Source organism: Mustela nigripes, chromosome 2, assembly GCF_022355385.1.
Source record: "Mustela nigripes isolate SB6536 chromosome 2, MUSNIG.SB6536, whole genome shotgun sequence".
Taxonomy (NCBI): Eukaryota; Metazoa; Chordata; class Mammalia; order Carnivora; family Mustelidae; genus Mustela; species Mustela nigripes.
In genome coordinates, this window is record NC_081558.1 from 111,055,408 (window position 1) to 111,068,395 (window position 12,988).

A 12,988-nucleotide genomic window follows, 5' to 3' on the forward strand; every position below is an offset into this window, starting at 1 on the left:
GTACACATCTTTATATGGACAGCTTTCATTCCTTTTAGGTAAAGATCAAGAAATAGAGTGTTTACAATTATTATGTTCTTGTGATGATTTGACCTCTTTATTATGAAGTGACTCCCTTCTTTCCTGGGAACACTCTTTGCTTTGAAATCTAGTTTATTATAATTCATAATTAATGTAGTCACTCTCATTAACTAGAGTTACAGTGGCATCCTCCTCCATTCTTTTAATGTATTTGTGTCCATATTTAAAAAGACTTTTTAATAGGAAGCATGTAGTTGGTTGGATCTTCTTTTTTTAATCTAAGCTGACAATCTCTGCATTTTAGAATTTTAGAACATTTACATTTACTGTGATAATTGCTATCATTAGGTTTAAAAGTGCCATTTTGCTATTTGGGTTTTTTTTCTCCATCTGTCTTTTCTTTCCCTTTTGCTCTTTTTCTGTCTTCTTTCAATTAGTTAAATTATTTATGATTTCACTCATCTTCTTTTTAACACTATTAGCTATAACTCTTTGTAACAGTATTTTAGTGATGGTTTTAACTGTAATAGTCTATATTCAAGTAATATTATTCCACTTTGTATATACTCTATGAAATTTACCATAAGAGTGGTGCCTTGGTGGCTCAGTAGTTTAAGTGTCTGCCTTCAGCTCAGGTCATGATCTCAGGATTCTTTGATGGAGCCTCACGTTGGGTTCTTTGCTTGGTGGAGAGCCTGCTTCTCCCCCTCACTCTGTCTGCTGCTCCCCTTGCTTGTGCTTTCTCTCTCTGTCAAATAAATAAATAAAGTCTTTAAAAAAGAAATTTATTGCAGTATCCCTCCATATCTTCCACCTAGGCCTTTGTGCTACTGCTATCATACATTTTCCTTCTATACATGTTGAATTATAAACTGCTCAACCACATTGTTATTATTTTTGCTTCAGTAGTTAATTATCTTTCAAGGAGATTTAACTAATAAAAATATTTTTTATATTTACCCATGTGGTTACCTGTTATAAAACTCTGTATTCTTGTGTGTAAATCTAGGTTTCCATATGGTATAATTCAACTAAAAAGATGTTCTTTATCATTTCTTGTATTGCAGCTCTGTGAAGTTTTGTATACTGAAAAATTATTTTGCCTTTTTTTTTCTAAAGATATTTCACTGAGTAAAGAATTCTAGGTTGGCAGGGGTGCCTGGGTGGTTCAGTCAGTTAAGCATCTGCCTTCAGCTCAGGTCATGATTCTGGGATCCTGGGATCAAGCCCCCAGTAGGGCTTCCTGCTCAAAGGGCAGTTTGCTTCTCCCTCTCCCTTCTGCTTGTGCTCTCTCTCTTTCTCTCTGTGTCTCAAATAAATAAATAAAATCTTAAAAAAAAAAATTCTAGGTTGACAGTTTTTTTTTTTCCCTTAGTACTTTAAAGATGTTGTTCCACTTGCTTTCAGCTTGCTTTCTTTCCAGTGAGAAAACTACAGGCATTCTCCTCTTTTTTTTTTTTTTTTTGTCTACATAAGGTCTCTTTTCCTGTGGCTTTTATGAATTTTTTTTCTCTTTATCACTGATTTCAACCAATTTGATTATAATGTTCCCTGGTATAATTTTCATGTTTCTTCATGTATTGGGGGTTCATTGAGCATCATGGACCTGAGATTCTATAGCTTTTATCAAATATCAACAAATTTGGAAAATTTCCAGCCATTATTTCTTAAAATTTTCTACTTCTTTCTCTCTTCACGTATTCAAATTATACATGTCTATTTGAAGTTGTCCCCCAGCTCACCGATACGACACTATTTTTTTTTTTAAGTCTTTTTTGGATAGTTTTTATTGCTGTTTCAAATTCACTGATCTTTTCTTCTGCAAATTCTAATCCACTGCTAATCCTATTCAGGGCACTTTTTCATTTCACACACATCATATCTAGACAATTGTTACGGACATTTTTTACGTATCTTTTTTGTCTCTTCTTAACATATGCAATCTTTCCTCTAGCTTCTTGGAGAGATGGAATACATTTGTAATAATTATTGTAAAGTTTTTATTATATCATCTGTGTCATTTCTGGCTCCATGTCAATTGCTTTTTCTCATTATTATTGTTCTTTTTTTTTCTTGCTTCCTTGTATACCTGTTAACGTTTTTGTGAAATACCAGGCATTGACAATTTTACATCGTTGGGTTTTACATTCTTAGAAAAATTATTGAGTTTTGCTTTGGGGCACTGTTAGGTCACTTGGAAATAGTTTGACCTTTTTGGTTTGGGTTTTAAAGCTTTACTAGGCAGGACCAGAGAGGCGTTTACTAATTTCACCCAACTACCAAAGCAAAACTCTTCTGAGTTCTCTACCCAGTGTTTCTTGAGTTTTCTGCCTTGATTGGTGAGAAGAGACACTATTCTTGCATTCCAGGGATTGTTCCCACCAATACTGATTCTTTCCCTAGCCTCAGGTAGTCTCATCACACATCTATGCTAATTGTTACTCAGCTGAATAATTGAGGGGAAACTCTACTGATTACTCACAGAGGACCCTCTGTAGATCTCTAGAGTTCTCTCTGTGCAGCTTCCTCCTCTTTGGTGCACTGCCCTGTGAACTCTAGACACCTTGGACTCCCCAAAGTCTGCCTCTTCAATTCAGAGAGACTTGCAGGATCTGTCTGGGCTCCCCTTTCCTGTGCTGCAGCCCTTAAAACTCTTTCTGGACAGTAAGATGTGGCAATTATAGGAATCATCTCATTTGTTTTTCAGTCTCTTGGGAAAATCACCATTTGGTGCTACCACATCCAGTGTCCTGTGAACCATTGTTTCATATCTTTTGTCCAGTTTTTTAATTGTTTCAACAGAAGGGTATATCTGGTACGTTATTCCAATTTAGTCAAAATAGAAGTCATTGTAATAGTGTTTTAATGATGGATAGTTTGAGGATGTAACAGTAACATGAGATATAATGGGCTATCCAGTACAAAGGATTTTTCTCATTTGTCTTTTTTTTTTTTTAATATTATCTATTTATTTCACAGAGATCACAAGTAGACAGAGAAGGAGGCAGAGAGGGGGGGGGGAAGCAGGCTCCCTGCTGAGCAGAGAGCCCAATGTGGGGCTCGATCCCAGGACCCTGAGATCATGACCTGAGCTGAAGGCAGAGGCTTTAACCCACTGAGCCACCCAGGCACCCCTCTCTCATTTGTCTTATATATTAGTATGTTTATCCCTAACTTTTCCTCCAGTGATTATTTAAATACTTCTGTTGCATATGTAATTTTATTACAATTTCCCCATCTCACTATCCTTATTTTTAGCTCAACTTACTCACCCTTGAGGCTTTCTGCCCCTACTTAGTAGAGGTTATATCTTCTTGCAACCTCTTAGGGTCTTGTCCAGTAGGAAGTGGTTTCCAATGATCTGGAAGCTTCCTTTCCTTGTGTTGCAGTTCTGTTTCGTAAGATCTGTCTTGGTCTCTTCAGAAGGCCTCTTGTAGTATACAGAGTGTCATTGAGACAGTGGTCTCACCTGCTGTCCATCTGGATCATTGTTAACTCCCTTCTCAGATCATAGCCCAACTCCTGGGACCCAGTTGGCTTTCATGGAACACAGCTCTACTGGCCTGACACAAACCGTTTGCCTTTGCCTGGCACTTTGGCTCTCTGAACAAAAAGTGGGCTGGTAATGTTGCCTTCCCCAGCAGGCATTACTCTCAGGGCTGCCTGTCTGTGTGCTCTCCATTACTTAGTGGATTTTCCACTGCCGGTCTTCCTCTTACTTTTCACTGTGTTTTCTGTGAGTTGCACCCACTTCCTGGATATTAAGAGATTATTTCAGATGGGCATGGATTTAGAGAGACTGGGAAAAGAGAGATAGAGCTCTTAAAGTGACTTGAGAAAGTATAATTCACACAGTAGAATATAGGTGCCTGGTTTTCTCATTAGTAATAACCTCATATTTCTGAATTAGAGGACAAGAAGTATAAAAAAGACAGCGTTTTCCTATCTAAGAAAAGGGGAAACTCCAGAGGGAAAACACTCCATTCCTGCTGAATGATAAACCACTTTCTGCATATTCTTAATCCAATTGATTAGGCTTGCAGCTAGTCAAAATTCGTCCTAGTTTCTGGAAACTCGTTGAGTGTTGGTCTTCTGAATATTCACCTTTTCATTTATCTTTTAATTTATTTGAGAAGAAAATTGTGAAAGCAGGCATTGATAAATGACCAATAGTCTGGTTTTTAGAATCCTAGCCAAAACTCTATAAACTGGGTGTGTTCCCAGACCCTTAGGCTAAATGCCATTTACCTGTTGCTTATGGGCATTACTAAAAATCACTGTCATCTTTTCTGAAAATTCACAGGGTATAGGTGAATTTCTTACAAGGATATAGATTCTTAAAGGGGTCAGAATGGGACCCATTCAGAGAGTATGAACCCCACAAATTAGATATCTAGGACCACAGATTGGATCATATTTAAGTGACCAACACTTTTGAGGATACTTGTTTAAAATTCTTGCCTCTATCAAGAAAATGATGGAGTAACAAAAGGGATTTAATATTTGTTAAATACTAAGTGCTTTTGGATGGTTTGCTTTTGGCTATTACAGAATTGAAGATCACTGAGAAGCAAGAGCCAGCTAAAGACCAAGTGGCTGCAACCCCCTTGGGAAACCCTGTTGCTCCATCTCCAGGCTCGGAATCCCCCATAGTGTACCTGAAGGATGTTGTGTGTTACCTGTCCCTGCTGGAGACGGGGAGACCTCAGGATAAGCTGGAATGTAAGTGCTCACCCTCTCAAGGGCCTTCAACTTTTCCTTAGAAGATCTAGTATCTTGTCCTTCATTCTAAGCATGCCAGAGAGTGACCTGGGATCATGGGTATTCGTGACACCTGCTTGGGGAAGGTGCTTCGGTCCTGTCACCAGCAGTGATCTGGACACATCTTACAATCCATGCTGGGAACCCAGTACCAGTTGTGTGGAGAGTAGGAAGTACATCTGAGACCTTGCCATTGAGAATCTGGATTTGGAAATTGGAGAAGTCTCAACGTGGGGTTGAGACTCCCTTCCATTGCTGGCAGGATTTTCTGAAAGTCTCTAACCAGAAAGTTCCTACCTTCCCTTATTTTTCAAGGGAGGCTATTCAATATCTGTCTTCCTTCTATTCTGTACCCAAGTATGGGGAATTCCTTTTTCTTTAACTATGAGGAATTCCTTTTTCTTGATCAACCTCTAGCTTGTTAAAACTTATTTCTGTTTCTTCACCCACCCCCACCTCAAGTTTTTTGGCCTCTAGAGAAAAGGGGCTAGTTAAGTGAGGGAGTTGGTTCCAAATGTGACTAAAGTTGATTTAAAAAACATATCTTCAGAGAGAGAGAGAGAGAGAGAGTAATGGCTGGTGGCAGAAAGGAAAACCCAGAGCAACTGAAAGAGCCTGGAATATTTTTTTTTTAAGATTTTATTTATTTTATTGACAGAGAGAAATCACAACTAGATGGAGAGGCAGGCAGAGAGAGAGAGAGAGAGGGAAGCAGGCTCCCTGCTGAGCAGAGAGCCCGATGCGGGACTCGATCCCAGGACCCCAAGATCATGACCTGAGCCGAAGGCAGCGGCTTAACCCACTGAGCCACCCAGGCGCCCAAGAGCCTGGAATCTTATAGAAGATTCACTTCAGGGATGGTTTCCCCCACCTCCAAGAGCCTACAGGCAGACTTTTAAAAATAGGAAATAATAGGACCTTGTTAAAAAAGATATATTGTTTTGGCTCCTCTTGGGAACTTAGTAGATATTAAGGGAAAAACCACACGTATCATAGCAAAAGTCAAAATTCCAGCTAATAAGATGACTAATCAATAAAACTTCAACAGTAACTAGGTTACTGTTTAATCTACTGGCAAGGTTAACCCTTGCCAAAACCAAAATGAAACAGTTCATTCATTAGCTGAGCTTAAAATCTCCCCCGTAGTTTTGAGGTGTTAACAATTGCAAGTCTGAAGTGCTAATTTGGTGGCAAATATAGCAGGTTTCTGTATCTTTTGGCTAATGTTAAAAGTGAAATGTCAAATTATTTCTAACATTCAGCTGAAAATTGGAGTTTAAGGTATTGAATTTGTTCATATTTACCAGAGAGGATGTGGCAGATTTTTTCATATTAGTGGCTCTCAGATTGAGTCTGGTAATGGCAATAAAAAGAAACTGCATTAAAAAAAATTTTTTTTTGTTACAGAAAATTGCCAACATAGATAAAAGTAGAAAGCACAGTAAACTTTCCTATACCTATCAGCCACCTTCAGTAATGACCCTGCTTATAATCAATCATGTTTTATTTATACCTCCCATGCACTCCCTCTGCCCCAGAATATTTTGAAGCAAATTCCAGACATCTGTATGTACCTCTAAAATACGACTTTTTCTTAACTATAACCTCACCACCATTATCACATTGAAAGACAACGATTCCTTATTACTGCCTGTTCACAGAGAAAGCAGGCAGAGCTAAAATAAGAACAAAAGTATTCGTTTAGGGCCTCAGAATAGCAATATGGAGAACACAGATTTGGGTAGAAACCCATAAAGTGTCCGTCCCAAAGGAACAAAAGTCAGGGGTGTTTAAAGACAAGAGGAATTCTCATGTATGTGTTTGCAGAGAATTTTGATTGGTGTTGGTAGTGGAAAACTAATCTTAATTGATATATAATTGGTGACTGAGGTTATCACTAAACAAAGTCTCTTTAATGTAGCAAATTGCAGGTGTTCAGGTTGAGTCCTTGGAATCTTTGCAGTTTGGCCCCATTCAGAGTTCACGGTTCCGCCCGGTTAGGAACTGCATGAGGCCCATCTCCTTAATGGTCCCCCAGCTCCATTTTAAAGCCCCTTGACATAAGTGACTCCATTTAATTTCACCTTTTATATACCAGATATTCAGTTGGTGTTCACATTTTCCCAATTATCTTACCTATTTTTAACTGGTTGTTTGAATCAGAATCCAAATGTGGTCCCTACATTTGCCGTTGCTTCTTATGTTTCTTCTATTTTAATCTTCTGCTTATTATTTTCCTTGTAATTTTTTATTGTAGAAACTTGGTTATATTTGTCCTCTAGAGCTTTTAATCTTTTTTTAAACTAAACCAGATGAATTCAAATCCTCTCCTGATTTTAATGACTGAAAACAACTTAAGCTTTTCTCTTTTAATAACCAAACGTGCATTTTTTGGGAAATAATATCCTGAAATCCCACCTATCATCTGTTCATTAACAATTACTCTCATTGTTGAAGACCTTTTATCTGCTAATCACTTTTTTTCTTTTTAAAGATTTTATTTTTTTATTTGACAGACAGATCACAAGTAGGCCAAGAGGCAGGCAGAGAGAGAGAGGGGGAAGCAGGGTCCCTGCTGAGCAGAGAGCCCAATTCCGGGCTCGATCCCAGGACCCTGAGATCATGACCTGAGCGGAAGGCAGAGGCTTTAACCCACTGAGCCACCCAGGCGCCCCTCTGCTAATCACTTTAAATGCATTATCTCATTTTAAGCTTACAATAACCTGAGAAGATCAATGTGATTATTCTCATTTTAAGTGTAAACGACTTGCCCAAGGGCATGCTGGTCTTAAACGGGATACTTTCTTCCTGTTCTTTCTGGTTCAGCTGTCCCTGCGTTATAGGACCAGGGGAGCTCCCCACAGGAGTCACCCGGGGCCCAGGGTCTGGGAACAGCAGTGGTGGGAAAGCCTGCCCTTTCCATCATCCAGCATCTGCTTGGCAACTCAGCCTCCTATGCTGAGTGCCTCTGACTAGGACATTCTGAAGACTCAGAGAATAAGAAGGCCATGACCCTACTTTGAAGGAATCTTGACTCCTGGCACAGTCACCCCACTGAACAAGGCGCAGGGATGTCACAACATTAGAAAGATGTGATGACACACAAGCAACCTAACAGGAGTGTCGTGACCTGTGGGTACATGCTGAGAGGTCTAGAGTGGGTATGTGGGGGAAGGGTCAGTCAGGGAGGCCCAATGAAGGGTTCCAAGAACAGGAGGAAAATGAAGATGTGTCAGCTCTGCTCCTGACTCCGCTTACTTCTGAGATCACAAACAGGATCTCTACCTTTAAGATGAGTGAAATGCAGTTTCCCAAGTCCCAAAAATGAAAATTTAGTCCTTTGTCCAAATTTCTGTCCCAGGTCTTCCTTATCCTGCATCACCTCCCTACAGCTAGAACATGCTAAAGGGTGTTTCTGAATAGCACATTGACATTTTAAGAAAAACAAATACAACAGCTTCTATAATGGTAACTACATCATAGCTTTGTTGAGGATTCCATCAGCAGTAATGATAGCGTGTACAGCACAGTGCATCGTACTTATTAAATGCCACATATAAATGTTTGTTAATGAAAAAAAGCAACAATAAATAACATCTGGGGGCACCTGGGTGGCTCAGCGGGTTAAAGCCTCTGCCTTCGGCTCAGGTCATGATCTCAGAGTCCTGGGATCAAGTCCTGCATCGGGCTCTCTGCTCAGCAGGGAGCCTGCTTCCTCTTTCTCTCTCTGTCTGCCTGCCTCTCTGCCTACTTGTAAAATAAATAAAATAGTTTTTAAAAATTAATTAATTAAAAATTTTAAAAATAAAAATAAATAACATCTGTTGAGTGCTTTCTCCATTTCAGGTGCCATGGGACGAGGAGTAGGGCACATGAATCTGTCTGTATAAGCTCGATCTTCCTGAAATCTTTAAAGAGGCCAAAACATTTAGATGTCACAATATTGATTTTTAGAGTGATCATAGCTGGCATAAAATTCTGAGGTTAAAGAAATGATGTTGGACTTTTTTGCTTGCTCTGGGGATGTTAAGAGAAAGAACACATCAATTTAAACTTCCCTGAATATCTTTTTTAGAGAGTGAAGTTGTCAAAACCTTCTCTTAAAGCCTTTCTAAGGGGCGCCTGGGTGGCTCAGTGGGTTAAAGCCTCTGACTTCAGCTCAGGTCATGATCCCAGGGTCCTGGGATCAAGCCCCGAATTGGGCTATCTCCTCTGCGGGAAGCCTGCTTCCTACCCTGTCTCTGCCTACTTGTGATCTCTGTCTGTCCAATAAATAAATAAATAAATAAATCTTAAAAAAAAGAAAAGAAAAGAAAACCCTAAGTATTAAAAAGGCCAACAAAAATATTTACTATGTATGTAGTCTTACTTGGCATGTTTCTTTCACGAACATTTTATATTTATTTTATACATATCTTGTAGGATATTGTATGCTTATTTATATTTCTTACATAGAACAATTAAAATTATTACAGAAATAAAAATTGACCGATCATTTACATACTAATCCTCATTTAAAAAAAAAAATACCTAGGAGGAAGGGGAACCGTTGTAATCTCCATCTTGCAGATAAAGAAACATGGCTCAATGAAGTTAAATGACTTGTCTGATGCCCTTGAGGTAATAGGACAAGGCCTAAATCCACACCCTTTCAGGGTGCAGTAAAAGCAGTGTCCCATTTATAGTTCTGGTGCTCCCACCAGCCGGGCACTTGTGAGCTGTGTTCCAGTGATGCTGCGAGGGTATGCACCCTCCACCAGGAACCACACTGCCACCTGGATCTCATCAGCCATGGAGTTATTGCTTAGACAGGTCCAGAAGCCAGACGGCTAGGTTCTCCTCCCTTTTTCCACCCCGTGTAAGAAATCAGACTCTGTACTTTGGAGGGTGGGTGAGCTGGCTGCAGGGGCCTTTGCCCCAGCGACAGAACTGAGCTAAAGACCGGCAGCATCAAAGCCCCAGCCCATCTGTGGTGCCCAGAGGACACCTTGAGCCTCACCTCTGTGTCTCTTGCAGTCATGTTTCGTCTCTATGATTCGGATGAGAACGGTCTCCTGGACCAAGCGGTAAGCTCTCATTCCAAATGTCCCTCCTGAAACCAAGAAAATCTGGGGGAGAAGGGAGCAGGTGGAGGAAGAGTCTAGAAACCCCCAGTTCTAACATTAGAGAATAGCAGTGTCTTGATAGAGCCTGCAGGAATCAGGGCAGAACCCCCCACTGCTACTTTCCAGAGGGCCAGCTTGAGGGAGAACAAACTCCACCTGACGTTTTCATTCCCGAAGCCTTGGATCTCACCATTTCAGAAGGGGAGTTGCTTTAGTATCTTATCTATTTGAACTTCCCAGTATTCCTCTTATACCCAGAGCAGTAGCTCAACCAGTCTGGTTCTTTCTGCTCTGAGCAAATGGTCCCGTCCCGTTGTACCCGGGAAGGCCTGAGACCCGCCCCCGCTCTCCCTCAGGAACAGGCAAGGACACAACAGGGATCATGGAGTGAAAAGAGGTATGGAAGGGAGAGAGGAGAGAAGGCAAACTATCAGGCAGCCCTGCGCTCATCACCGGCACTGTTAGAGACGGGGCTCCTTAACAGAAAGGCTGTGAGGTTGAGAGGCATGGGACAGAGTCACACCAGCCCCACAGGGAGGAAGGAAACAAGTCCACTAGACCAATGAAGTCATCCCCAAGTCCTCTAAACCCCAAGGCTCCTTTAAGGGATCCCATAGCCACAAGGTAATGCCGTGGGCTGCATCACACTGGAGAACAACCAGAGAATCACAGACTTCCAAAGCATTTGATCAACACACGTTAATGGAGTGTCTGCCCCACGTCAAGCACTACTTCAAGCGCTGGGGCTATGTCAGTGAAGCCAACAGACACAAATCTGTGCCCTCATGAAGCTTTTGTTCTAGCGCAAGCATGCGCCCTACAAAGCTGAGCGAGGTATGTGTCAGAGAGAGGTGCGAGTCGGAAGGAAAATAAAGGAGGGAAAGGAAGTGTTGGAGGGAGCAGTTTAGCTAGAGGAGCCAAGGATGGTGTCCCTCCGGGGATCTGTGAACAGGGACTGGAAGGAAGTGAGGGAGTGAGTCAGGGGGACATCCAGAGGAGACCCATCCCAGGCTGAGGCAGCCCCAAGTGCGAGGGGCCAGAGGGGTGCTTGGAATGTCAGCAGATGAATGAGGAGGGAACTTGATGTAACAGAACAGCAAGGAGGTCAGAGTTAGAGGTAATAGAGATGAGATCAGAGAAAGAATGACCAGGAGTGGTTGTGGGGAGAGTTCACAAAACCCAGCAAGTTGTAGAGGGGATTGGAAGTTTGTCTTTTACTCTGGAGGAAGGGAGAACCATTGGGGGTTTTGAACAGAGGGGTGACACAACTTCGGTTTAACCAGATCACTCTAGCTTGCTGTGTTGCAACTAGGCTGTAGGGACACCAGCAGGGACGCCAGTTTGGAGGTTATTGGAATAAACAAGATAAGAGATGCTGGTAACGTGCACCAGAGTAGAAGCATTGCAGATGGTAAGAAGATGTTAAGTTCCAGATCTGTTGGGAAGACAACACTGGGGGATGGAAGTGAGTGTCTATAGAGACACCCAATTCAATTTTCCATAGAAGATCTCCAGCAGATGGATGCCTAGGATCTATGTGAAAACTCTCAGGAGTGGAGAGTTCACCCTCTGCCTCAAGACCGTGGTTCCACTGTTGGGAGAACAGGTAGAGAGGGCTTCCTTCCTGCACAGAAGGCACCTCTCATCTACCAGAGAAATTCTCAGCACAAAAGAGGATTCTGTTTCCCTCTCCCCCTCCCCCAACCCAGCAGTGAGACCAAAATAGGCCAACCTCCAACTGCTCCTTCCCTATACCCCTTGGCTTACTTCTGCCCTGTGTAGGTGACCAGGACAGCGGACCAGTGGAAAATTGATCCTACACCATAGGTCTTTAAGATTTAGAAGGTACTGTCCCATCTACCCTAAGACCTTCACTAAGCTCAAATTCCCCCAATATTCTACACTGTTTCTCATAAGGCAGGCTTAAATAACCACTCTGACCAAGCTCTGGTTTGAAAGTGCCATTCTTAAAATATGACACAGAACCTAACCTATTCCTCTATGACTCTTTAAGCAGTCACATGTGGCCTGAACAGAGTGGACATCTGGGGAACAAGTTCTTCCTAAGATCTGCTATTCTGCTTCCTGAAAATGCCTTCCTATTCACACGGACCAAGACTGAGTCTAATTCTTAGTTCCTGAATCACATTGTTTTAATCAAGGACTCTTGAACCCAGCTCAATCCACCAAGCTCTTTTTTTGTTGGAAAATCTGTTGCACCCTGTCCCCACTGCTTGGCCCACTACTTTACCTCCATTTATTACCTCATCTGTGATTTTGCAATGAATTTTTAAAATTTTAAATAGAATGTAATTTTTAAAATCCCTCCTGGTTTTTAGGTTGCTTATTTTAACCCAGCATCCTACATGGTGGAAATAACACTTTTGAACTTGGCTTCCATTCACCAACGTGTCTCCCCAGATCAGTCTTACTATGAACATCTTCCATGGTGCCCAAGAGATACAAATGCCTCCTCAGTCTAGTGTGTTGCCATGCGACTCTTGGTGCACTGATTTCATTCCCATCCAGCAGTTCTGTGAGGTCTTAAAGAAAGCCTGACCTTGGTACTAAACAAAAGTCTTGCTTACCAGGCAGGTGTAGCCCTTATAAATGTCCTAATCAGAGTCCTGGGCTCAGGGCTAGGCAAGATGCAGAGGAAAGAGAGACACTCAAAAGATAGAGTTAAGACCTGAGCTAGGACCAATACAGTGGCCCTACATCCACCTGCAAATTGACCCCTGAGGGATATAGATGGATGCCAAGTTGCTAAAGCTTTGGGAATGAGGAGCAATAAAAGAGGGTGAGGGGAGAGAACTGCCTTGGTTTAGTATTTAGGAAGTATTTAGGAAGCAAGAATCACAAAGGAGAAAACAGGAGTGCCTTCTCTCCTGAGACTAACAGAATTGAGGAAGGAAGTTGAGTTCAGGGGGAGTCCAAGAAGAAGACAGTGAGCTTTCTGCATACCTGTGGCTTGCCCATGTTCTTTGTTTCTTGTGAGCGTCTACTCTCCACAGAGCTTTGTAGTCGGGGCTGTAGTCCTCTCCTTAGGAAAGGCCAGTATGTTACATGGCTGCTTCTCACGCTTTGCCCTGCCCATCTTC

The 12,988-nt window shown here is 41.7% G+C and overlaps 1 protein-coding gene across 4 annotated transcripts in view; it reads left to right on the plus strand.

Annotated features, from left to right (window-relative positions):
• The window catches only part of DGKG (diacylglycerol kinase gamma), a 210,199-nt gene that overhangs the window by 63,154 nt on the left and 134,057 nt on the right, over positions 1 to 12,988 (plus strand). For all 4 annotated transcript variants that reach the window (XR_009402469.1, XM_059391334.1, XM_059391333.1 and 1 more), the window contains exons 6-7: positions 4,573 to 4,743; positions 9,799 to 9,848. Coding sequence is in view for 3 of the 4 variants with exons in the window: in XM_059391334.1 (XP_059247317.1) it covers positions 4,573 to 4,743; positions 9,799 to 9,848 (221 nt within the window). In the remaining variant the exon portion in view is untranslated. The remainder of the gene's footprint in view (positions 1 to 4,572; positions 4,744 to 9,798; positions 9,849 to 12,988) is intronic.